The sequence below is a fragment of the Gorilla gorilla genome, chromosome 7 (assembly GCF_029281585.2).
Source record: "Gorilla gorilla gorilla isolate KB3781 chromosome 7, NHGRI_mGorGor1-v2.1_pri, whole genome shotgun sequence".
In the NCBI taxonomy this organism is placed as follows: Eukaryota; Metazoa; Chordata; class Mammalia; order Primates; family Hominidae; genus Gorilla; species Gorilla gorilla.
In genome coordinates this window covers 151094071-151121322 of record NC_073231.2, presented here as the reverse complement: position 1 = coordinate 151121322, position 27252 = coordinate 151094071, and the positions used below count along the sequence as shown (strand labels likewise).

Below are 27252 nucleotides of genomic sequence, written 5' to 3'. Positions count from 1 at the left end.
CCTGTTAACTACGGCTTAGTACTTCCAGAATCCTGAGTAACAACACATGACCTGTGTGATGATAAGAGCACAGAACACATGAACAACCAAAAGATTCTAAGCTCAGCCTCTTTCCCTATAGTATTTACAGAATAATTTTAAATTTCAGTTTCACCTCCACTACTTCAACGATTTTACCCTGTAAATTGCTGAAGGTCTTTGTGAACTGTCGAACAGCAAAAACAAAAAGTAGAGGTATCTAGATTATAAACTTCAACCAAAAGTAGTCCTTGAGTAATTAAAATGTTACTTCATTATGTTCTTTTTAAAAGAAAATTCCTCAGAAGTCCACATTCTTTACATGCCTTCACCCTGTTGAGCTAAACAGGTCGAAAGTATAATAAACTCAACATTATTTTTAACTTGCATTATTGGTGGTACCAAATGAGAAAAGAGCTGTTTTTGCCACTTTGGGCTGGATGATTAAAAAAAAAAAAAGAGAGAGAGCTGTTTGTATTTTAAATTTAATATCATAAACAATTTTTAAAGGTAATATAATATAGAAGTTCTCAGAATGAAACAAAAGGAAGGCTAAACTTCATTTTAGACTCATGGTAACACCAAAGCAATTTTAAGAATGTGAATAGGAAGCTAAACACTGCAAAGAGAATTCTTAAAAATCAGATTAGTTAAGAAATTTTGAAGAGAACTAAACTCTTCACACAGAAAACTTGAAAAGAATATTGATTAATCAAAAGCCTGTGAATCCTGGGACATACGTTTACTGATATCTATGGTGAATAGAGTCCAGGAGCAGTTGCATAATAAGTACATGTAAGGCCTAAGTTTAAGAATTGCAATTAGGAGTATTTTACATTTAATTTATAATCTTAGTAGAGGAAAAGTTCTGATGTGATTTTAAAAACAGAATCCCTTCTCGCCTTACTTACTTGGTACTTTAACCATTACAAATTTATTCAGGAAAACTAAAATTATTTAAAGAAGAGACATCTAGTTCTAGAGTAATCTGGCACATTCATATGTGAAAAAAATTAGAAATCACTTGATACATCTACAATACACAAATACACGTATAAACATTGTATTTTAATAATACTCTTTGTCACTTCAATTTAAATCATTCCATTATGAAAATTTCTTAATTGAAGGGAGACTATTTCTTCAAAACTCTAAGTTAAACAGAGCTTTATCAATTAAGTTTACAGCAATATAGCCTTTAGAAATACATATTTCTTCATTTTATAATAATACTTCCCCTTTAAAAATTTGCCACAGTTTGTCACAGATTTAAAATACAAGGCACCTAATGCTATAAAAGAATAATACAGTAAATGTAGTGTAAGTGAACCAGATATTTTCTCCAATACTTATTCTTTTTAAAGTCCCATGAAATTTGCACAAACATGCTTGTTGCATAAATTAAACATTTTTTGTGTAGTTAATTTGCAATATTCTACAAAACCCAAAAATATAATCCACACTTATTACAGGTAGCTTATTTTAGCATTTTACCTGTCAGAAATACTGGTCTATGAACACTTAAGTGATTTCTTGAAAACATTTTCATAATATATTCCAGCATTTAACATGTGAAAATAAAGTCCCAGAACATTAGGATTTATTCCTTGATTAGTTCAAATGATTTCAACAGCTGAATTCCTTGAGATGTGTAAGGCAGGTTGGTCCTTTGGATGGACTGTAGACTGAAACTTCCTATAACTGTAGTGATATGTACACAGCTACATAGCAAAGTGCTTCATTATGAAAATGAAGAAAACAGGTATGAGAAAAATATATTTTAGAGTTTCAAAGAACTGAAACTGTTATTTTTCAGACTAGGCACTGAAACATTTTTTCTACAAAAACTTGCCAGAGATTGTCTCTTCGCTGTATAGTTCCATTATCAAGCTAAAAACAGAAACCACAGAAATGTGATTAGATTATAATTTCACAGTTTTAGTTTTCTATAGTTTACATTTTAAAAAGCAAATTATCTTAAAATTGAAATACCTATTTTCACTGTATACATACTTAATAACTGGATACTCAAATTTGGAGTACTAAGAACTTATGAATGTGACTTCTATAGCAATGACAAAAGCTGACATCAACACTAAAGACTGTGTATTAGCAGTTAGTTGTACTCCTGGTATATTCCACCATTACTCCTGCAAAGACAAAGACACCTGCCCAGTCTATTCTACTCTATTGCAATCCATCCTCTCTAGTCTTCACTCTCTTCTTTACACAGCTCTCACTTCTAAAAATACTGAAACCTTGCTGGATATGGGTAGGTTTAAGTGTGAGTATGAGAACAATGCACAGCATACCCAAGAAAAATAATGCATAAATTACAGCATTAAAAAGCTTTCAAGAATACAAAGTCCTCACTTAATGTCATAGGTTCTAGGAAACTGACTTTAGGTCCCCGAATAACATTTTTTCGTTCAGTGTTGTTATGTTATAATGTTGATGCAAAAAAAAAAGTTTTGCTGTAATTTTGCATAAAGTCACAGTTTATAAGAACCTACTGATGATGTTAAGTGAGGACTTACTGTAATTGTGTTTACGTTTTTTTAAATTTAAAGATGGCACATAAACATATATTTAGTTCCACTTGTTCTCCAAAACCTCACTAAAAAGGAAACAAAGGGTTAAAAAAATATATTTTTTAACAGAAATAAGGTCTCACTATGTTGCCCAGGCTAGTCTCAAACTCCTGAGCTCAAGTGATCCTCCCTCCTTGGCCTCCCAAAATGCTAGGATTACAGGCATGAGTTACTATGCCCAGCCTGGAATTTTTTTCTTAAAAGGAATAAACCACATGGACAAAAAGAAAAGTAGAGAGATGAGAAAATAACAGCCAACTCTTGGTTAGCAATGGAAAAACAGGACCAGATATCTCTGTAAGGAGGGGTGAAGAAACAACTAAAAACAAGAAGACTGGTATAATGTCTACAGAAAAAGCAGACAGACACTCAGATGCCCTCTCTTACTTTTCACAGTTGGCCAAGTGCCTTTTCTCTATCCCAGGAGAAGACTTTAAGGTTTACTCTCCAAAAAGGGTAGTAACAGAGAATCTCTGGATAAGGGAAATATCAGGACGAATCCTACATAGCTCAGTTATAAGTAACAATTTTTTAGTGACAACAATATAAACACTGACTACAGATCTATCCAAAATTATGCAATAACTATACAGGGATGATGAGGAGGCCGAACTGACATGGAGACAGGAGGCATATGAGGTGGGAGCAGAGGAGGAGTAAACTTGAAAATAATCTGTCCTCATTGATCTTAGTGGGAAAGTCAGCTGAAGATGCCTAAAACCGAGAACTCATGAAACACAAGTCATAAGCGTGATACTTAGGGAGACAAGAAGGAAAATACCAAAAGAATCAGCTAAGAGTTTAATTTCCTCAGAGTGGGAAGAAAATGAAAGCAGGATGAGCAGGGCAGGGAAGGGCAGGGGTAACTGCCTTGTACAAAAAGGCTTGGAGAACTAGAGCTCAAACCATGTGCAGGTATAAACTAGATTTAAAAACAGCACACTAAAGAAAAACAGAAAACCAGGACCATTAGCTGTAGGTTAGAAGCAAGTTTACCATGAGGATAACGAAACTTAATCTTCAAGCCTAATATAAGTGTTAACAACTGACAGGAGTTGTACAATGTTCTAGATAGGGAGGGAAAACTCAGTAGCAATCAAGAAACATTTCAATATAAATTGCCTAAAGATGTCTTAGAAAAACTAGAAAAATTCTAGTAGTTTATTGTGATCTTTCATTCTAAATAATCACTTTTGTACCTGCAAAATCTGTATGTTACATTTAATTCAAGCTTTCATTCAGCAAAATATTAAATGTCATGTACTCTATCATCGAAGACATATAAAAGACACTATTTCTTAAAATGTAAAAAATGGAAAAATATTCCAGAAGCATTGTTAAATGACAAAGCAATGTCAGAGAATGAGGATAAACACTGTGCCAGTTATGTAAAACACACACACATAAAGACTAGTATTTTACAACCAGTATATTGTACCCCAGGATATTATATTTTTCTTTTATCATCAGAGAAAAAATATTTTTCTAAAGCATATTATTAAATAAAATGACCCTTAGCATGAATAAAAATGAGTTAAAACTTTCTGATCATTTGAGTCAGGCACTATTATACATACTTTATATTTACCAAGTATTTACTATTTTAACACCCTCATAAGGGAGGTTCTACTGTAATCCCATTTCACAAATAAGAAAGCCGGAGCATCAAGAGATTAAGAACCTTGCATAGGGCCACACAGCTAGTATGTGGAGAAGACGGAACTGGAGTCCAGGCTTTAGCCCCTTTATCCTCTAAGGCTGTATTGCCTCTCAAACAACTAATTATAGAAAATCAACCCTTTGAATATGACACAGATAAGAACCTTATTCAATACTAAACCCAGCTCACATACAAACCTGGGCTACAGACAACAAACAGCTAACTAGCTCCATCCTCCTGAGAAACACTGTGCATAGAGATGAGACTCTCACACTGTTCGCTGTCTTCTGGAACTCTTAAAAAAAAAAAAAGCAATAATTAAGGAAAGCTTTAGAGCTGAAAAGGAACCTCAAACCTTATTTATTCCATGGGCTGAAGCTATGTGGACAGGATGCAAGTCAGTGGCAGAACCAACACTAGGATAAAATTTCCCAAGAACTTGTCCCAAGTTAGCGTTTTTTGTTTTTTGTTTTTTAAATAAGAGATAGGGTCTCACTTTTTGTTTTTTAAATAAGAGACAGGGTATCACTTTGTCACCCAGGCTAAAGTGTAGTGGTGCTATTATAGTTCACTGCAGCTTTGAATTCCTGGGCTCAAGTGATCCTCCTACCTCAGCCTCCCAAGTAGCTTGGGACTACAGGTATATGCCATCGTGTCTGGGTAATTTTTTTAAAAATTTTCTTAGAGACAGGGTCTTGATATGTTGCCCAGGCTGGTCTTGAGCTCCAGAGTCACTGGAACCAAGTTCTTTTTATAGCAAAATGTAAAAAGCTTTCATTCTTAGAAAGAAAGAAATTGGAAAGAAAAACTGAGGCAATACTATTCTATCATGAATTATGTTCAAACCAATAAAAGTTTTCTGTATTTAAGTTTGTTACGGCAAAACAGTAAACCTTTTGGTATTACCTGTGAATCATATTTTTTTAAAAAAAAATGTAGTTACTAGGCAGGCAAATCACTTGTGGTCGGGAATTCAAGGCCAGCCTGGCCAACACGGTGAAACCTGCCTCTATTAAAAATACAAAATTTAGCTGGCCAAGGTGGTGCACGCCTGTAATCCCAGCTACTCAGGAGGCTGAGGCAGGAGAATCACTTGAACCCAGGAGGCAGAGGTTGCAGTGAGCTGAGATCGTGCCATTGCACTCCAGGCTGGGCTACAGAGCAAGACTCTGTCAAGAAAGAGAAAAAAAGAAGAAAGAGAAGAAAGAGAAGAAAGAAAGAGGGAAAGAAAAGGAAAGAAAAAGAGAGAGAAAGAAAAAGAAAGAAAGAAAGAAAGAAAGAAGAAAGAAAGAAAGAGAATCTTATTACCCAAAAGATCTAAACAAATTATTTTCATCTGCCGTAACATATAAGTTATCATCTTTCAATAATTCCTCACAAAATCTCTAAAAGCTAGGCCAGCATGATGCAATTCTCAGTTATCTAGCAAACACTATTTTTAAAAATGTGTATTGGGACTAAACGTACCTCTGAATTCGATGTTTTCTGCATATAAAAGCAAATATTCTTCTGATTCCCACCATCACAGGATCCCAATTATTATAATGGCATAGAAGAGTTACAATAAAAAATGAAAAAAATACAGGGATAGCTCCTGCAAAAAATAACCGAGAAAACTGCACCTAAAAATAAAAGATAGAGGAAAAAACACACCCACAATTATCATTAAGGCAATTTTCCCCTTCAGTGTAAGTTTTCTATTTGTGAAAACTAGCAGGAATAAGAACAATGGGAAGACAAAATTAAACACTGACAATGTATTAAGTGTATTATTATTAAATAAGAATTCAAGACTTCAACTTACTATTCCATGTACCTAAATTACCAACAACAATAGTTCTTGCTTGGAAAATAGGCTAAAGGAAAGCCAAAAAAGCATGCTTTCCATTTATAGGCATTGTACACTTAGAGTAGAGATATACAGTATGAAACTTTGCTCCTGCACACCATGTTGCTCATTTCTTCTTCACTGTTTGCTGCCTAGTCTCAAGTGGGTCTCTCTCCCTCAGTTTCTGAAGTCATCTTCAAAAAATGTATATTTTCATAAAAAGTTACAGTTGTAGTATGCTGTGTATGCTACAGTCCTTATGACAGTACCAAAAACAAATTAAGTGCAAATTTGACACTCAAAACTCGCTTATCTAGTAATAAATGAAAAAAGCTCAAAATGAAATAATGACCAAATAAAATAAAGAAAAAAAATAGAAATATTTTTACTAAGGAATGTTAGCCAGAGAAGACAAGCAACAAGACAAGCCTCATCAGTGATGTCAACAAGTCTGATCCTCCAATCCATCATTTATCAGGGTTGTCAAGAAAATAAAAAATATCTGTAAGTAGGGTGGAGGTATTAAAATCAAAAAGAAAAAAAATAAGAAAAACAAATATATAAATAAAAAGAAAATAAAAAATAATGAGATGCCATCCAAAACAAAACTCATTCTTCCCTTTCACTGGTTCACTTTTACCATCTAGACTCAGCTAAAGATCAGAAACGATTGTCAAAGAAGCCTACACTGATCAACCACTGAGACTTAAGTTAACACACAGGAGGTTTGCTTTAAAAATAATGATGAAAATAGTAACTTCTATCTATAAAATAGGGAAGGAAAACTGTGTTTGCCCTCTTTGAGAATTAAAAAAAAAAAAGGGCATGGAATCATAGGTAAGACTCCCTCTGGTGGAAAACATATACTACTCCATTTCATAGCACCATTAGTCAGAGTAAACGAGTTTTGTGAGCATAATGTCTTTTATGAGGGAACTCACAATGCATAACACGAGAATAATAACGGACAATTTTTAACATGCATGCCCTATTTCTATGGTATTCATATACAATGACTGAGTCAGCCTAAGAACACCCCGGAAAGAATAGTCATTAAACTGAAAAGCCTTCATTTAGTTATGAAATTACCAATATATTTTAACATATTCCTGGAATATTTGCCAGAATGACTAATAATCAGGAAAAACCATGCTGCATTTAAATTATCCAAGATCAGAAAAGGTATTAAGAAGTTATATATAATGCGATTAAAAATGTAGATATAGTTGATAGAATTATTTCATGAATATTCAACTAAAAACCTTATTTCATAACTGAATCAAAGCAAACTTAATAAAGATAGATAAAGCCCTAGAAGACTTTAGAAGGCAAGTTCACTTTCCACAATGTAGCTGTTTATATGTTGTCTCATAATAAAAAACTTCTAATTTGATTTCCAACAAGCTAAGACAAAAGAAATGAAGCCATTTATTACAACAAAGAAAATTACCTATGTAAACAAAAATTTCTTTTTCTAATTCCTAAATATATCTGAATATCAAATAGAATATGATCAAGGATGCTTTCTATTATATAAAATGATTATAAATAGATTTAAATAACCAATTTGTTTCAAGCACAATGTTAATAAATGCTAACATTTCAGAAGCTATATATAAATACAGTTAGCTAATTAAACCTAAAAACCCTAGAAAAGTAGATTTCTCTTATCATGTTTGTGTTACAGTTCTGGACACACACTGCTGCTTTTTCCAGATGGAATCTCCCTAACCTCAATCCTGACACCAACACACAGCCTGCTCCTTTAACTGACTGCCCAGTTCTAGATATGAAGACAATCAACAACACCAAATCTTTTCTTGATTGTCTTCATATCCAGAACTGGGCAATCAGTTAAAGTTTGGTTATGTTTTTATAATTAATTGTATGTGCATACATTTCCCCGTTTTGTCTTTACCCTAAAATACTTTATTAAACAAATTATAACCATTATTGTTTGTAATGATAATTATGAAATGACTAATCATTTAATACAATTAGGTCCCCTGTGACTATTTTCTTAAAAATTCCTGAACATTAAGCTGCAATTTTTTTCAATCTATGAAAGCTTTTGTTTTTAAAATATCAGTACAATAAAGATGATTTACACAGTAGTCTACCAAAATCCTCTAACAAGTAGCACCTTCCCAGTTTCACAACCAGTTTGGTTCATATTCAGGATTATGACCTGAAGATGAAGAAGGGCCTAGATATTACTTAAATCTATAAAAGAATGATGTGTAATAATGTGCAATGTTAGTGTTATATAGAATATCCACATTCTTTGAAAATGCAAGTTATGTAAGATAATTAATTCTCGATTAAGGAAAGAATCTCAGTTCTTTAACCATGACAAATAAGAATTTACTGACCATAAAACAAAGTTAAATATCAGTAAAGAATTATTTTATAAATAAAGAGGATATACAGCACTAAGCATATTTTGCTTTTATTTTTTTTTTTTTTTTTGAGATGGAGTCTTGTTCTGTGGCCCAGGCTGGAGCGCAGTGGCATGATCTTGGCTCACTGCAACCTCCGCCTCCCGGGTTCAAGTGATTCTCCTGCCTCAGCCTCCCAAGTGGCTGGGATTACAGGTGCCTGCCATCACACCCAGCTAATTTTTGTATTGTTAGTAGAGACGGGGTTTCACCATGCTGGCCAGGCTGGTCTCAAACTCCTAACCTCAAGTGATCTGCCTGCCTCGGCCTCCCAAGTGCTGGGATTACAGGCGTGAGCCACTGTGCCTGGCTAAGACCTAGAGAAAAATAGGTTTAAAATTTTGATTATTGCTTGTACACATTATAAGCCTTTGGGCCTTGAAGTATTTCCCTCTTCAAATTATATTAGACTAAAACACACATACACACACACACACACACACACACACACACATACACTTCTGTGACTTAGTAGTTGCAGTTAAAAGTTAAATGCCTACATATACTGAACTGTGTGATAAATGGCTATGCTCCATCTTTCAGTGCTGGGCAACAGCATACCTCTGTTCTTCCTGCTACACTCGGGAGCACTGAATAAACTCTTCCCTTCTAGGCTGCTGGCAGCAACATCCCAGATTCTCTTTTCTGTGGTGTTAGCATTGCCAATATTTATCACGAGAATCCCCACATCCATACTAGGCCTTCAGAGAAAAGGGATGGGATACCCACTCTGCTGAGTCCAGAGAGAGATGGCTAACTTTTACTGCAAACAGCATGACTCCTGTGCTGCTCATTCAGCACAGTGTGAAGGAGCCTGTGACAGGGTTTATCGCAGAAACTAAAATGCTTGTATGATAAAATGTGACTTACCAAAGAACATCTGGAACAGAATCAGCTCAAAAACTGGAGAACTACATATGAAGATGATGCCCTTAACTTAGAAATTTAGGGAAAAAATGGAAAAGCTAAAAATGGAAATTATCTATTTCTTCGGTACTTTCTATATTTCTATGTAGTAAAGCACCTTGGGAGAGAAAGCATCAAGTATTATTTATGTTTGTATCCTTATAATTTAATCACATCTCAACTTTCATTAGGTTTGTTTTAATAACACACCTAAAATATCTATGAATAATAAATAGTTTCCTTACCTTTTGCATACACATGTCAGCTATTATGGACAGAGGTATTGTAAGGCTTAGTGCAAGTGTGCCTATCAATGATGAGGTAAGAAAGCAGCCCCTAAAAAAAAGAAAATACACATTTCTATATTTAAAAAATTAAACAACCAAAGAAAAACACTGAACAAAGACTTTCTATCCTATAATATAGGCCTGTGAGATCAGGAGGAAAGATAAGAGGCTAGGATGGATTGAAACATAAAATATAATAAAGTTATTAAGATGATTCTCAAAGTTTTTCTTCAAATATTAAAAATACAAATATATAAGTATAAAAAGCTCAAAATATTTTATGCTATTTTCAAGATCTGTTTGCAGATATTATTCAACTTTGGGTGTATAGCTTATATTTCATTAATTTTTTTAAAAAACTGTTGAACAGTTATTACAGTTTTGTGATGATTTGTAGATAACAAAGAAAACAGCATTATTAACATTGCAGGACAATACTTCACACATAGACCTTAAGGAAGTGATAAGCCAACATGTGATTCTGTCACCAAGCAAAAATATCTCACCTTCATGAACACTAAAATCATGTGTTACTCTTTTGATTTGGCTTGGCATAAAAAAAGAAAGACTTGAATATTCTTAAAAAATATTTTCTTGTTGTTTTCCATTTTTCTAACAATTGTCCTAACCAAAAGCTAAGTAAGCTCTTTATTTTCACCTTGAATTATCAATGTGGGTATGAAATTTTGAAATATCTATCTGCATACAATTTTGTTGAATTGAAAGAAAATATTACACCCAATGGAGACAGATGAGCCATTTATAAAGACTGATAATTTGGGCATATAAGGAGAAAATGAATTATAAGCCAAGATAAAACCATAATGTATATCGTTAGGACTACAGATCCGTGGAAGTTATAGGCAAGCAAAATCTAGCTCAGTATATGTCAGAATTAATAATGCTGTCCTGCAATAAAAGGGGCTATCTCTCAATAAAGTGTCACTAGAAGTAATGAACAGAGGCTGAACAACGAGTCCTTATTGATGAGGTAAAGGAAACAAGTACTTGTGGTTCCCACTACTTAGCTGCTCTGTGAAAAGAGCATTCGGGGTCAAATACAGCATATGTTCTTGGATGTTTATCATGCAGAGTACTATAATAAAAAACCTGGGAGGTAGAATTATAAAGCCTGTTTGACATAATCCAGCTGTTAAGGTGGATCCAATTTAGCTTAAGGCTAAAGCCTTTTGTCATCTGTTAATAGTTAAGGTTAAAAAAATCGAGTATCTAAAATGTACATAACTAAAGATGAAAAAATTAATGAGCAAATGGATTATGATTTTAAAGAATTTTAGATCAGCAAAGGAGTTTAGATAAGAACATAAATTACTACAATACAAAGTAAATCTTTAAGTATTACACAAAAGAGAGTGATATGGGGGATACCAAGAAAATAGGTATTTCTTAACTGGGCAGGGAGACACAGCACTATAGGCAGAGCATTAAGGAAGACTCCACAAAAAAGTCTATTTCTGTTGCAGTCTTTTGCAAGGGAAAACTAGTTAACAGTTTCAATGGGTATGTAATAAAATTCATTTTATTCACTTATGTTTTATTCATTCTATTCATTTCAAATTTCTATTAAATAAAAATAGGACTAAGTATAAAGCTCTGTTATTTGAAAGGTCTCTCAAACTCCATACATGATACTGTCTTCAAACTATTTTAAGTTTATTATCGCATATCAGTATATTGGATATACAGCATATCAAAGTATGTTAACATCTCAAATCAATCACAGTTTAAGGTTTACATATCTGGCTCACCCATATGAAAGGTCCTGAAAATAAATAAAACAAAAACACCTATGAACAAGCAAACAGATATTCCAAAGCCTCTTAAATAAGCACCATCTCCTGGATTCTCAACTAGAACTCATGCACTCATACTTGGCACACATACCTCATATGTTTGGATATCCATTAGATAGTGACTACTTTCATTTGCATAATACTCCACTTTCTAAAACATTTTTACAGATTTACACCATTCATATTCATTCTTTCCTTCAACAAGTATTTACTGAGCTCCTTCTGTGGACAAGGTACTACTCTAGAACGGGCACACAGAAGTTAAAAAACAAAGTCCCTGCTCTAGTGGAGTTAAAGTATTCAGTTGTATGTGTGTTGCAGAATGGGGTGCACAGGAAGGGCCACCAGCAAACAGACAAATATAAACGCTTAAAATATCCAAAAATTAATCAACTGATAATAATTGGAGAATAAACAGTACATACCACAACCACAGGAACTCTGAGAGTACTGTTCCAGTAAGGCCATTAATGATAATGCACATTAATACTACTTTATTGGGAAACTCGAAGTCCTCAAATCCAGTATAATGAAGTAAAAAGAAACCTGGCCATAAGAGCAGCAGATTAAACAAACCTACAAAACCTGAACATGTATAAAAGAGACAAGAGTTAAAATTGATTTATTTCTATTTTCCAAGCTTATTAACTCTAAAATCAAAATTATATTTTGCACAAAAGCACTCTGGGAGGTTTCCTTAGCTAAAACTTCTGTTGGTTTGTTTTTAAGTCAGTCCTGTGAATAGCTCAACACCATTAAAAAAAAACTGTCTGAAGCAACTGGTGATCACTCAGTTCAACTATCCGCATTGTATGGGAGCAACTACTATGGAATAAACCACTTAGGACAACTCAACAAGAAGGGTTGTTAACCTTAGCTACTGATAATATAGTGCCCTAGAACTTAAAAGAAATAACTGGTATGTATGTGTTTGTGTACTCAGCCTAAATTAATTTTGAGGAATTAGATGGTTTGCTCTCTGATTCAATTATTTATGTCCAAAACACTTGTGCTTTGCGAGCAATAATGGAAGAAGGTTCCAAAGGAGATAAAACTCTTGGTTCCTGCATTCCCAGACCTCTAACTAGTTAGTGAGAAAGTATGTACACACAAAGAGCTATTCAACGTATGAGCAAAGTACCACTGACTAGTTATTAAGGAAAGCCATCCCACATAGTGGTTAAGTGTGTGCTTGGCAGTCTGACTGCCTGGGTCCAATCCCAGCTCTATATATCACTCAATAGTAGTGCAAGCCTTATACCTGTTTAAGCCTCAGTTTTCCAATCTATAAGCATAAAATAACATTTAATAATATTTAATTAGGTTTCTGGGAAGATTAGACAAAACACATAAAATGTAGCATAGTATCTGGCACATGGTAAGCACTTAATAAAAGTTAGCTAATATTATTATAGAAATTAAGTTTATATATGACTATATACATGTAAAAGTAAAGAATATAAAGAAAAAAGATTACAATTCTATAATAAATTTTGTTGTACTTCCTATACAGTTTATGTCACAAATTTGCTATATGATTTATGTAACTATACAGCTTTCTTAAAAGAAAATTAAATTACAGTAGATATATAATTGATACTTACTATGTCACCTAAATAATAAACCAGTCATTAGGATGCCTAGTTAAATCTTAACAGGGCAGGAGCACCCACTCTCTGTCTGATGCTAAAGACTCACAGCCACCCCACTTCTGTGAAGGGGGGCAAATAAGTCTGCCTTTCCCAGCAAGTTCCCACCCTCCACACCACCCCATCTTCTGCAGCTCATGACTAACTGATGGAGGCTTTACGAGGCCAGCCATCACGACTCAAGGCCCAGACATATTAGCTGCTCTCCCTCTGCTCCCCGCCTCAGTACCTGCAATGAATTGGGCCAAACCTCAGTTATACTTGTGCGCCACACGGTTCTTTCCCCTTCTCTATCTTGCTTCCTTCACTGCAAGTATTTCCTTCAGTGAACTCCCCACAAAAAATCACCCACACAAATTCCCCATCTCATATCCTGTTTTAGGGAGCCCAACCATTATGGTTTGGCTCTGTGTCCCCACCCAAATCTCATCTTGACTTGTAATCCCCACGTGTCAGGGAGGGACCTGGTGGGAAGTGACTGGATCATGTGGGTGGTTTCCCCCATGCTGTTCCCATCATAGTGAGTTCTTACAAGATTTGATGGTTTTAAAGTGTTTGGCAGTTCCCCCTTCTCAAGTTCTCTCTCTCTTGCCAGTGTGTAAAACATGCCTTGCTTCCCCTTCACCTTACGTCATGATTGTAAGTTTCCTGAGGCCTCCCCAGCCATGCAGAACTGTGAGTCAATTAAACCTCTTTTGTTTATAAATTACCCAGTCTCAGGTAGTTCTTTATAGCAGTGTGAAAACAGACTAATACACCAACTTACATCTATTGATTAAAAAAACAACAACAAAAGAACACATATATAGCAAGGACACCTGACCTAAAATGCTTAAATAACATTACAAAGTTGTTTTAATGAAACACCAAAATGTGGCATTACCAAGATCTAAATCTATTTTCTAGTCCCTGAAGTGCTGAGTCTATGAAATCCCACATAAATTAACATCCTTTGACCTAGAGACAAAAGTCCCAATGACCCCACCTATTCCCTCGACTGCCCAGAATCTGGCGCCACATGCCTTTCTGTTCTTCTTCCACAAAGCAAAGTTCCAGCACAATCATTCAGATCTACTCACTGCTCCCTGTTAAGCCTCTGCTCACACTCCCTTGCCTGAAGAGCCCCCAACATCCCAATCCTAACTTCTCCAAATCCTGTCTATTCTAAAGCCCAGGGCAGATCAATATTGCTTTACATATCACATCACATATGAACAGGACCAACACAAGCCACATGTCTATATGCACTCTCCCTAATATGAGTAAATTAAGCAATTTTTCTTGCAAGTTGTCAATGTATAAATTTTTAAAAAGTACCACTGACCCAACCACCTACCTATAACACTAAAAAAACTAGCATTTTATTCCATTCCAAATAAAATTTTCTATGACTCTCAAATAAAATATCATTAAAATTATCTTTTCTTTTTTAAGAGACAGCATCTTGCTCTGTTACCCAGGCTAGAGTGCAGAGACACAATCATAGCTCACTGCAGACTCGAACTCCTGGACTCAAGTGATTCTCCTGCCTCAGCCTCTCATGCAGCTGGGATTACAAACACATGTAACCAAACCTGGCTATTATGCTATATTTCTTGAATTCTATATTTAAAAAGAATTTAAGCAATCATTCAGCCTCATGGCTTTTCAAACATTTTATATTTGTTAGTCTTTAGGTACAAGTATTTAATCTATTTTTAGTTTTAAAATAGTTTTAAAATAGTCTTTTTTTAAAAAAAATTAAATAGAAATGCAGTCTCCCTATGTTGCCCAGGCTGATCTTGAATCCCTGGCTTCAAGCAGTCCTCCTGCCTCAGCCTCTCAAAATGCTGGGATCACAGGCATGAGCCACAATGCCCAGCCATAAGAAAAATCTTTACTATAAATTAAATTCTAATGCAAAATGCTCAACAAAGTAGAGCTGTTCCACAGGTGAAGCAGCAAAGGAGTCCAAGAACTAGACCCCTGCATGCAACTGTATTTCCTTCCAACCATCCCAGAAGCCTACCTATTCCCTAAATCACAGTTTAGAGGCCATTCATCTAGTCCAATTTCCTCATATTTCAGATGCCTGTGAGATAAATAAAGTTACAACAGCTGGATTCCAGGTCTCCTGACTCCTTGTAAGCTGCACTTTGAACTCTTATCACGGAGCTTCTTTATCTATTTATATTCAGATATCTTTTGAAAGATTATCTTGTCAATGTGTTCTTCGTCTGCAGTCCTACAGATATCGCAAGTTCTTTCCTGAACTGATGTCAGGCAAAGGAAAATTTATAAACCATATCCAGAAACTATAATTGGGTAATTTGAGAATGAATCTATGTTATAAAAGTGTCTGTGTCTTAAAGATAAAATGCAAATGAAAAGCATTTAAATGGCCCACAATTTTTAATGTACATAAGTACATAGACTGCGACAGCATTAAACATATAATTCAGGGGCAGTCTCCCCAGTCCTTTGCTAACTATTCAAAAATGGCAAAATGTAAAATACAGCAGGTAAACTCTCACATGCTTATAAGAGCATAAATCTGTCCTATCAGTGAGATAAATATCTGACTTGCAGTCTGAAGACATCAATTTGAAAAAAGTGTTAGGAGTTTCTTTCTGTCTCACACTGAGGAGACGGGCACTCCCTCATAGGTGCACAACTATGCAGGATAAAGTAAGGAAAACATTGGGACTGGCCTTCATAATCTTTAAATGGTTTTAAAGAATCATACAGAAGAAAAAAAAAGGCTTCCCTATTCCCTCCAAAAAACAAAAGCAAAACCCTGTGTTAATCATTTAGAGTAAATAGCCTCCCAAGTTACATATATTCTTACCAAAGAACATTGGAATATCCAACTTGTCTTCTCTATCTACTTTTCTCTTAATCATAACAATATAGACAGCATAGAGCATGGCTCCAGCAAGAGACCAAATGGAACCTGTAAAAATGGACGTGATTTAAAGCAATCACTCATTAGCTCATTCAATATATGCTTAAAATCCAATAATGTGTCAGATAATATTGCAAGAATATACAAAAGTGAAAAGATATATAATGATATAAATCACCTTTATATTGATATAAAGATATATAATGAAAAGGTATAGCCTACCCCATCCAAGTCTTCTAGGAGTACAGGAAGGAGTTTAATGTGTTAACAAATAAATGCAAAAGCATTCACCTCAATGATCTGACCAAAACCTATACATATTATAATAATACAACTCCAAAGTAACACTTTGTTTTTAATTTAGAAATGCATGTTTCTTATTTTACCCTACATAAACAATCTTGACACCTGGCATTTTCCAACTTAACAAGTCTTTTTTTCCATCACTAAGCTGTTGCTTGTATTGTCTTCCTTACCCCCATATACCATTCTTAATATGTATTGCACTACCACTCCCATCTTAAAGGCTCTGTTAAAGTTCCATTTCTTCCACAAAGCATCCTCTTTCTAATCAGCTGTATTTCTGTCCTGTCTTCTGTTTTAGACAATACTTACTATTTTCAAGTATGGTATTAGTTTAATCCCTAGTAGCTTCATTTTATAAATCTCATATTGTTCCAAATCAAGAACTCCTTGAAAACTGCAAACACATAATTTATACTTTTTAATGTTCCGAAATAGCTAACATAATACAGATCTCACAGTACATGAATAATAAATACTGATTCTCTTTATTAACTCTCAAAAACATTTAAACTTTTCCAAACAGCTAAATAATGTTCTGCCAAGTGGTCATATTCAATACTTTAATCAATTATTCAAAAGACGAATGTTTTATTACTTTTTTTATTATTTTCAAACTTTTTTTAAAGCTAAGGAAAAGCCTGTCAACAAAATCTTGCATACACATGCACATACCAAATACATACATTGTTTTATATACACAAAGCTGCTCTGGGTGAGAAAGAGGTGAGGAGGTTCAAAGCACAGCTCACTGGGTAGTAGCTAGGAATAATTCAGAAAGCATTGTTCTATTCAATAAACCACAAATATCTAAAGAAGTATTCAAAGAGAAATAATTAATCTAGGTTTATTTTTTATTATGAGGTCTCACTATGCTGCCCAGGCTGGTATTGAACTCCTGGCCTCAAGCGATCCTCCCACCTTGGCCTCCCAAAGCACTGGGATAACAGGCATGAGTCACCATGCTCAGCCCAGCTAGGTTCTGATTACTTTTGTTTTTGTTAAGTCTAAGCAATGGATCAAAATCTAAGTGTTCACCATAGCAGTAACTATGAATCAAGAATCAAGAGTAAATGACAATATTCGTGGGTGAAGATATGACAGCAACAGGAAATTTGTATAGCCTCAAAGTATCCCCCACAAGATGCTTATTACTTACAGTGGGAAATATTAGTAACTTTACACTGGAGTAGGGTGGTTAATTTTAACCACCTTAAAATTAACATTACCAGCAACAGGACAAATCAATATCATGTGCCTTTTGGTAGAATGCACTGATCAGGAAACAATATCACTTCCATTATATTTTTACCAAAAATGCACAACCTCAATTTAACCAAAGAAAATGTCAGACAAATGCAAATTGAGGAACATTCTACAAACCAACTAGGTGGTACCCTACAAAAGTGTCAAGGTCATAAAAGACAAGAAGACTGAGGAAAACTTCTGCATTTAAAGGAAACTAAGGAAACACGACAATTAAATGCAATAAATGATCCTGGATCAGAAAAAGAACATTAGTGGAAAAAATGGCAAAATTTGAAAAGGCTTTATAGATAACAGTATCATAATCAACGTTAATTTCTGATTTTTATAACTGTATAATATTTATGTAAGTTGTTAACATTTGAAAAATCTGGGTGAAGGCTATGAGAATTCACTAAACTACGCATTTTTTATGTTATTTCCAAAGGAAAAGTTAAAAAAAAAAAAACACCCTGCTAGTGCCTACCCTTCGTACGTTCATCTGTGCACATGAGCACGCACATGTAACTTTCTTGTTTACTCTAACAGAGAGAATCCAGAGTCAAGTACTTACCTATTGTATTTCTTCCAGCAGATTTTTCAGATCCTGACAGGTTTACCAGTACAACACCTCCAATGCTATGAGAATAACAGTCATTAATGATGAGCTAAAGAATTCTGAAAAGGCTAATCATAAAGATAAAAATTATTTATAAGTGATCAAGACTAATCTCAACTTTGGGTAAAACTATGAAATAATTTAGCAATTTCAATAATAATATCTAACAATATCAATATAATATAGTGTTATATTTGTATTAACTCATTTAATCCTCACAAAATGTACAATATTATACCTTATAAGGAAGTCTTATTACTGCCATTCCCATTTTACATGTGAAAGCTAATACACAAAGAGGTAAGGTAACTTGACCAAGATCACATAGCCGAGACTGAAATACAGGCAGTTTTACTCCAGAGTCCAGTGCTTTTATGTGCTATGCTATCCACTGTCTTTCAGTTAAGAATGAATTAACCAACTTGTCACCCCTTTCCAATCTTTCTTTTGGATTATACAAATATATCAAACCCATATAAATCCACCAATGGTACTACTCTTGCTTATTGGTAAAATCTAAATTAACAGTAAAACTATCCTTACGTGCTTAAACAATTTCACTAATCTCATGATTTTAGTGGATAAAAATAAGACTGAATTAAGGATGTAGAGATATCAGAGGTCATTCATAAACTCAATTGTTATTTTCTGGGCATCTAATATGGGCAAAGCACTGGGTTACAGAAGTGAACAATACAGATGTGGTTCCTGTCCTCAGGGAACTCTTTACATTGTCTATTTCTATGAATCTTATAAATTGTAACACGTTTTCAAGCAGATGAGATATTGCTAATTAAAAAAAATTAGCCTAATTCTCTCACCCTGATGAGAAAGACCAGTGTGGCAGTGGGAGAGGAAGATGAAAGAAAATATGTATTCCCTTACGGAAAGATGTCGTGAGAACTCAAGTGTAGTCCTTACACTAAATATGCAAACCCTTCAATTAAATCATCACAATTTTCTGTAATAATCACTGTTCATATTCAGATTCAGCTATTATTTATTGAGTATCCACAATATATTAGAAACCAGGGATTTTGTTTCCATTTAAATGATGATGATTATGATAATGGCTAAATATAGTGAGCACCTCCTGTTGTGTATCATTGTTCCAAGCACTTTAGAACTTCTACTCATTTAATCCTCACAATAATCCTATGAGAGAAATCCTATTATTATCCCCAATATAGAGACGAGAAAATTGGCACAGAAATGTAAGGAACTTGTTCAAGATCTCAAAACTAGTAATGATGGAGATGGGATTGGATTCCAAGTTGTTTGGCTTGAGGCCACACTCTTGTCTCTCAATTGATGAAATGAGATTTCTTTGCTTAGATTCCCTTCAAGATTGTTGCTATGCAAAATTCTTTTCATAGCCTCAGAAATTGAATCTCTTAGTAAAATGCCAATTCAAAACAAAATATTAAACAATGTTTAATACATAATTCTTAAGAACATATACTTACTCAAAAAATTTCTAAGTAACACTTTTTTTTAAAGGTACATATAGTAAATATTTTAGGCTTCTGGGCCACATGGTATTGCAATTCAGCTCTGCCTCTGTAGTGCTAAAATGGCCATAGACAATTTGCAAATAGATGAGAGTGGCTGTGTTCTAATACAATCTGATTTACAAAACCAGCAGCTGACCCAACATAGTTTGCCAACCTCAGTTCGTCTACCTACTTTAATGAGAAGAAGTAATGTACTCTGTCAAAATACTTACAAGTTCAATATTTTATATCCGTTTCCTTCTTTATCAAGTCTTTATTAAGATACCACGAAGAAAAGTTACAAATTAGCACATATTTCAAATAAAGTTAAATAAAACCTCATTTACTTCTCCAATACAAACATATTTCCCTAATGCAAAAATTTGCTCGGCTTAAAACATTAGTAAACCATGTAAAAGAATAAATCCCTAGTGGCCATAAAGTCTAAATGATAAATTAGTTGGATCAACCAGCTGCCCATTGGAGCAACCGTGGTTAATTCACCCTTATAACTAAAAAAGAAAAGCATTTAATATTAAGAGCTACCAGTCTTCTATGATTGCCCAATACCAGACACTTCATAGCTATTACCACTAAACTTTAAAACAAGGCTGCAAGGTAAAATAGATAATATCATTTTCTCAACTAGGAAACCCTTTCAGAGTTTAAGGAAACTGCCCCAGGGCAAACAGCAGAGCTCTTATTCAATCTCAGCTTTGATAACCAAGAAACACTACTCTCCATCAAATCATCCTGCTACCTTCTCTGATTTTGTTTCATAAAATAAGTTTTATTAAACCAACATATCTTTTTTCAATACTGTCTATGGGCAAAGCCCTATGCTAGGTCTTTGATGACACAAATATAAAACAAGGCTATGGCCTTCAAGGGTTTACAAACCAGTAGGGAAGACAAGACAAACATACACAAAGTTAAATTAAAATATTTAAGTATAGTTATCAGCAACACTCATATTATGCAGTAGTGCAAAACTGCCAAATGAATTATACAGAAAATAACTGAAACATCACCTGAGGCTTAGACAATTAGAGAAAACTGAATGTTAGCTTTCTAAGAGAAGTAGAAAAAGGAGAAATAAAAATCAAAACAAAGAGGGGAAATTGCCTTAAGAAAAAGAAATAGAAACTTGGGAGATTATGAGGATTAAGCTGCCACATTAAGTGTGAACGTCAGTCCAATACTTGATGAGTCTGCAGACACATGAATGGAAACCAAAGCAGCCTTGGGGTTTTCCCTCTGGTTACCCTACCCAGGAAGGTTTAGAAACTTAGTGCAGGATGTGACAGGGCTAAGTAGCATCATGTCCACTTGAAGCCTTCTTTTATCCACATCTTTCTTTGTTCTTACAATACAAACTACCCTGGTGCCACTATCAGAAATTGTAATATTGTATTTTTAAGCAGAGTAAACTAGCTATCACACTATATGCTTACCTTAAAATTACAGCTAATAGTTTAGAAAGGGTAAATCTATCTCCACTGTTACTTGGAAATACTGCAGCAAGGATTAAGGTAAAAAGTCCTATGAGGAGAAAAGAATTTAAAAATGGTACATGAGTTTAAATACTGTCAACATTTTTACTACCAACTTCATTGTTTAAATAAGCAAATTATATACCTACCTTTCAAATTATTTTTGTCACTCTTAACTAAGAAAATGACTGCAGTTAAGTAATGACTAGACTGAAATGTTTAAAGTTCATGCATAAAATAGCCTCCAAACTAAACCATGTTTATTTCAACAGTACAGATCAAGTACAGTCCTATTTATTTTAAACTAATAGGAAACTTAAATCTTATTCAGAGTAACATGCTGACTTCATCATAATCAAGCCTGTGTCCCTAAAGTTATTTTTATAGCTTTAAAAATACTTTTGTCTTCCAGATTTGAAAGGTGATTCAATCTTAAAAATAAAACACCTATCATAGGGCAAATTATAGTTCTGAAATAAGCAATTACATTTTAGCCAAAGGGTCTAGAAAAAGATCACTGGAAAGGATGTGTGAAGGGAAAGGCAACTACAATACAAAAGGCCAGCCTATAAAACTGTAATATGTTGTTATATAAAAAATATTGTAAAGTATTTGAAGGAACATAAATAGCACAGGCTAAGGCATGAAACTACAGTCATGCTTAACAACAGGGATAAATACAGAGAAAATGTGTGTCGTTAGGCAATGTCATCCTTGTGCCACCATCATAGAGCATACTCACACAAACCTAAATGGTATAGCCTACTACACAGCTAGGCTATATGCTATAAGCCTATTGCTTGTAGGCTACCAACTTGTATGGCATGCTACCGTATTGAATACTGTAGGCAACTGTAACACAATGGTAAGTATTTGTGTATCCAAACATATTTAAACATAGAAAAGGTACCGTAAAAATACAGTATTATAATCTTATGGGACCACCATCGTATATGCAGTCTGTTGTAGACTGAAACATCATATGCAGCACCTGACTGTATACAGATTAAAAGGCAGTTATAATAGACTAATGTATATTAGAACTAATGTAAGAAGCTATAACAAGATTAAAATGTTGTACATGTACACATATATATACCAGAAATACATACACTGATTTATAATGCAGATTTTTAAAGACAAATTTCTTACCGGAAGTTGAAGATAAAATATTAACTATAGCAACTTGTGTGTCTGAAAGTGCTTCTTGATATGACAAATTTGCCAAAAACCACTAAAGAAAAAGAAAACCAAAGTGAACCCTAATGAAAGACATGTTTACATCTGTCATTACAATTCAGAATTCCCTTTTTTGTTCTCCTCCTAAATACCGTTCTCACAAGATGTTTTAAAAGCTGCTTTGTATTGAAAAAATCACAGGCTAGCAAAAAAGACAAACATTTATAATCAGACCTAAGACCATGCTACCCAATTGCCCTTAAAATTTAACAATAGTTGGTTAACAATTAGCATTCAGGTTTTTTTTTTATGAGTAAAATCAAGTATCAAATCAATTTAAAAATTTGCTTTATCTAGGCTGCGTGTAGTGGCTCATGCCTGTAATCCCAGTACTTTGGGAGGGTGAGGTGGGTGGATTGCTTGAGCCCAGAAAGACCAGCCTGGGCAACACAGTGAAACCCCATTTCTACAAAAAAAAATACAAAAATTAGCCAGGCATGGTAGTGCACACCTGTAATCCCAGCTACTCAGGAGGCTGAGGTGGGAGGATTACTTGAGCCCGGGAGGTTGAGGCTGCAGTGAGGCATAACTGCCTCACTGCACTTCAGCCTAGGTGACAGAGAGACCATTTCTCAAAAAAAAAAATTGCTTTATCTAAGTACTGCTGACACTCTGTTAAGTTTATCTAAATCAAATTTAAATTTGAGAAAATTCTCCAACATTAGAACATATACAGATGAATACAGCATAATGAGAAATCTATTAAACCAGATGATGTGCATGGATATGGATGGACCTAGCTAGCTAGCTGGATTGAAAAAGAAAAGGCTATATTCACTTTGGAAATTTAGAAATGTCCTATGAAAATGATAATTTATTGATTAATTGTGATTGCTTTTCTGAATCTCAGTTTGGAGACACAACCCAAAGAGTTCTCATAACTTTGGATACAGTGAAGGAAGTTTTCCAGCTATCAGGACTTTTTTAAAAAATTCTTTCTTCTCTTCCACTTATCTAGGTTAGGATGGAGAATAAGAAATAATACTTTTTTTGATGAAGGTTGGCAGGATGTGTGTGTGTCCAAAGTTCAGTAATTTTCACTGATAATTCATCCATTTTTTTGTGGATAACACTTTTTTACTATCTGAAACAATGCTACTATGAATATCTTAATTCTAGTACACATCTGCCACCTGGTGCATAAGTACATGAGTGTCACCAAAGCATATACTAAGAGGTAGATTGCTGGGTCAAGCAAACTAAACTAATGGCTGGTTTTTGGTGTCTCTGTTACTTACACTGGTTGACTCGAAGAGTTATTCCACCAAATGACTTATCTCTATTAAGAGAAGGACATCTCTCGATCTCTCTCAGAGCTTGTGGCTGAGTAGTTTTACACTACTATTTACATTGCAAAGAAGTAGTAGAGACACATGATTGTAGAGCACTACCAGAATGCAGCAGATGGCTGAGAGCCTAGTAGTCTCCATTCAGTCCATACTGTACTCAAGGCTGAAGCCAGAATGAAACTGTGGCAACGTGGTTCTGATTCCATCTGCAATCCTTTGATTTCCTAGATAATTTCACATGCCTATCTAGATAGGTCTCGAACTCCTGACCTCAGGTAGTTGACCCACCTCAGCCTCCCACAGTGCTGAGATTACAGGCATGAGCCACCACGACCTGCTAGGAGTTCACGCTTTAGTTGGGGAAAATATACAATAAGCAAGCCAATTTTTAAAAAGAGAACCGCAATTAGAGTTAAATGCTACAAAGACAATCTCACAGGAAGATGGGATGTAGAATGATAAGGCTCTCAGAATAGTAAGAGAAACTATTGCTTCTTACGATGTTTGTCTTTCTTTGTATCAGTGCTCAGCTGAGTCTGCAGTGCTTCAGAGGCAGCTTTCATTTTATAAAAATCTATGATTTCTCCTTCCAGTTGTTTTTCTCTTCCTCGAGCTTCCTTATCTCCTCCTGTTGAATCATTTTAAGATGCTCGAATTTGTCCTGCAGCTGTGAAACCAATGTGCAGTTGTGACACCAAAGCAGTGCAGCTGAACACCCAAAAGAATATGCTTTTTACTGATTATCAAACAAACCCAAATCATCACAGTAGAGCACGATCTTAATAACAGTCTCAAAAACTCAGGAGTAAACACTCAGATATGGAATTTTTCTTTTCTTCTTTTTTCCTTTTATAAGATGGAGTCTCACTCTGTTGCCCAGGCTGGAGTGCACTGGTGCGATCTCAGCTCACTGCAACCTCCATCTCCCAGTTCAAGTGATTATCCTGCCTCAGCCTCTTGAGTAGCTGGGACTACAGGCATGCACCACCACTACAGGCGTGTGCCACCACACCTGGCTAATTTTTGTATTTTTAGTAGAGATGGGGTTTTGCCATATTGGCCAGGCCGGTCTCGAACTCCTGACCTCAGGTGATCCTCCCGCTTTGGCCTCCCAAAGACTTTTTTTTTTTAAATATAGAGACAAGTTCTCAGTACGTTGCCCAGGTTGGTCTCAAACTCCTAAGCTCAAGTCATCCTCCCACCTCAGCTTCCCAAAGTGCTGGGACTGACTGGATGCAGTGGCTCATGCTTGTAAACCCAGCACTTTGGGAGGCCAAGGTGGGAGGATCTCTTGAGCCCAGGAGTTCAAGACCAGACTGGGTGATATAACACAATAGTAAACTTCAACAGGAGAGAGAATCTGTAAACTTGAATACAGATCTTCTGAAATTATCCAGTCAGAGGACAAACAAAAAAAGAATAAAAAATAGAAAAGAAGGCTGGGTGTGGTGGCTCAAGCCTGTAATCTCAACACTTTGGGAGGCTGAGGCAGGCAGATTAAGAGGTCAGGAGTTCAAGACCAGCCTGTCCAACATGACAAAGCCCCATCTCTACTAAAAATACAAAAATTAGCCGGGTGTGGTGGCACACACCTGTAGTCCCAGCTACTTGGGAGGCTGAGGCAGGAGAATCGCTTGAACCCAGGAGGCGGAGGTTGGAGTGCAATGTGAGCCGAGACCACACATTACACTCCAGCCTGGGTGACAGAGCATGACTCTGTCTCAAAAAAAAAAAGAAAAAAAAAGAGACAGAGAAAGAAAGCCAACAAGACACCATTAGGCAAACCATTGTCAGGTTATGGGAGTTTGAGAAGGAAAGTAGAGAAAGGAGAAGAAAGCTTATTTAAAGAATGGCTGAAAACTGCCTAAATCATGGGAAAGATTTAGACATCTAAATCCATGAAGCTTAAAGATTCCTAAAGAGGTTCAAACCAAATAGATACTCACCAAGTCACAATATAATCAAATAGTCAAAAGTTAAAGAAACGTTGCAGGTCAGGACAGAATCAAATAATACATTCAAAGTGCTGAAAGAAAAAAACTGCCAGCAACTAATACTATGTCTGACAAAGCTGTCCTTCAGAAAGAAAAAAGAAATAACATGTTTCCTCGACAAACAAAGCTGAGGGCATTCAGGACCACTAGGTCTACCTTAAAAAAATGCTTAACGGAGTTTTTCAAGTAAAAATGAATGAAGTTGGGAGCAGTGGCTCATGCCTGTAATCCCATTTTGGGAGGCTGAGGTGGGTGGATCACCTGAGGTCGGGAGGTCAAGACCAGCCTGGCCAACATGGCAAAACCCCACCTCCAGTAAAAATACAAAAAATTAGCCAGGTATGAAGGCCACTGAGATCGTGCCACTGCACTCCAGCCTGGGTGACAAGAGTCAAACTACATTTCAAAAACAAAAAACAAAACAAACAAAAAAACAAAACTTGAGGCCTGGCCTTCTGCTCCTCTCCAACCTCCCCTTCTCTGGGCCCAAGCCACCTTGGCTGAGGAGGGGGCGAGGAGGTGTGAGCCCCTGCCAGGAACCCCCTGCCCGGACCAAGTACTCGGCCCCCAGGCCTGCGTTCAGTGAGGCCTCCCGTGGCGTCAGCATGTTCGTGTGGAGGAATGTGGAAGGTCACTCTGCGGCCGTGTTCCCCTGGTACTCCATCCCCTTCCTCACCCCTCCCTGCAGCCACACGAGGCCCAGCAACCTGCCAGTCACTCAGTGGCCTCCAACCAGAGAAAACAACCAGCCAAGTTGGCAGCTGTTGCTCATGAGCGTCCACCAGGTGGGACAGGGAGTGTTGACCCTGGGCGGCCCCCTGGAGCCACCTGCCCTAAAAGCCCAGGGCCTGCAACCCCACACACTTTGGGGGTGGTGGAACCTGGTAAAAGCTCACCTCCCACCATGGAGGAGGAGCCCTGGGCCCCTCAGGGGAGTCCCTGCTGAACAGTGAGACAGAGAATGACCATGATGATGCTTTCCTCTCCATCATGTCTCCTGACACCCAGTTGCCTCTATCACTCAGATGATGTCAGGCCCAGTCCCTCAGTGCCCTGTGCAAGGAACAGGACTCATCCTCTGAGAAGGATGGACGCAGCCCCAACAAATGGGAAAAGAACCACATCGGTAGCCCATGAGTGGCGGTCATGATCTTCAGCAAGCGGCACCAGGCCCTGGCAGGGAGCACCAGGATCACTCCAACCAGGATATCCGGACCGTCAGCCAGATGCTGACTCTGGCCCAAAGACTTCTACTCAGTGTGGAGCTCCAGGCCACTTTGCAGCCCCTGGTGAGGGAGGTGTACATACCATGAATTGTGGGACCTTCAGACCTTTTCACTTTTCGGAAAATAGCTCCTGTTGGGGCTACAAGATGGAGTGTGAAGAGGGCCTTGGGCCACAGGGAGGTGCCTGCGGACTAGGGGGAGTTCATGCACCCCTTCTTTCCCCAGAGGGACTGGACTCAGGTGAGTATGGGGGTGGGGGCTCCTGCACTTCGACAC

General features: G+C 36.2%; 1 protein-coding gene across 2 annotated transcripts; it reads right to left on the bottom strand.

The window, feature by feature from the left end:
- Window positions 1–487: 487 nt before the first annotated feature.
- LOC129524028 (solute carrier family 35 member F5-like) lies at window positions 488–27218 on the bottom strand. 2 transcript variants are annotated; one of them, XM_063709660.1, is made up of 10 exons: window positions 26647–27218; window positions 24256–24423; window positions 21190–21277; window positions 18198–18262; window positions 16019–16123; window positions 11968–12127; window positions 9687–9777; window positions 5737–5891; window positions 4467–4564; window positions 488–1754 (listed from the first exon to the last, which is right to left on the bottom strand). In XM_063709660.1, the coding sequence occupies exons 2-9, from the start codon at window positions 24317–24319 to the stop codon at window positions 4489–4491; spliced, it is 804 nt and encodes a 267-aa protein (XP_063565730.1). In that variant the 5' UTR covers window positions 24320–24423; window positions 26647–27218; the 3' UTR covers window positions 488–1754; window positions 4467–4488. The 2 variants fall into 2 exon arrangements, with proteins under 2 accessions (XP_063565730.1, XP_063565731.1); XM_063709661.1 differs by lacking the exon at window positions 26647–27218 and having other exon boundaries at window positions 488–1908; window positions 24256–26622.
- Between the last annotated feature and the right edge of the window lie 34 nt (window positions 27219–27252).

Bases quoted from the DNA above. Each gene is read 5' to 3' on its own strand.
- LOC129524028 (XM_063709660.1), bottom strand. From the start codon at position 24,319: ATGAAAGCTGCCTCTGAAGCACTGCAGACTCAGCTGAGCACTGATACA. The intron at 16,124-18,197 runs GTAAGTACTTGA...CCATTTTTACAG, and splicing joins TGCTGGAAGAAATACAATAG to GTTCCATTTGGTCTCTTGCT. The intron at 5,892-9,686 runs GTAAGGAAACTA...TTTTATTTTTAG, and splicing joins CTGACATGTGTATGCAAAAG to GTGCAGTTTTCTCGGTTATT.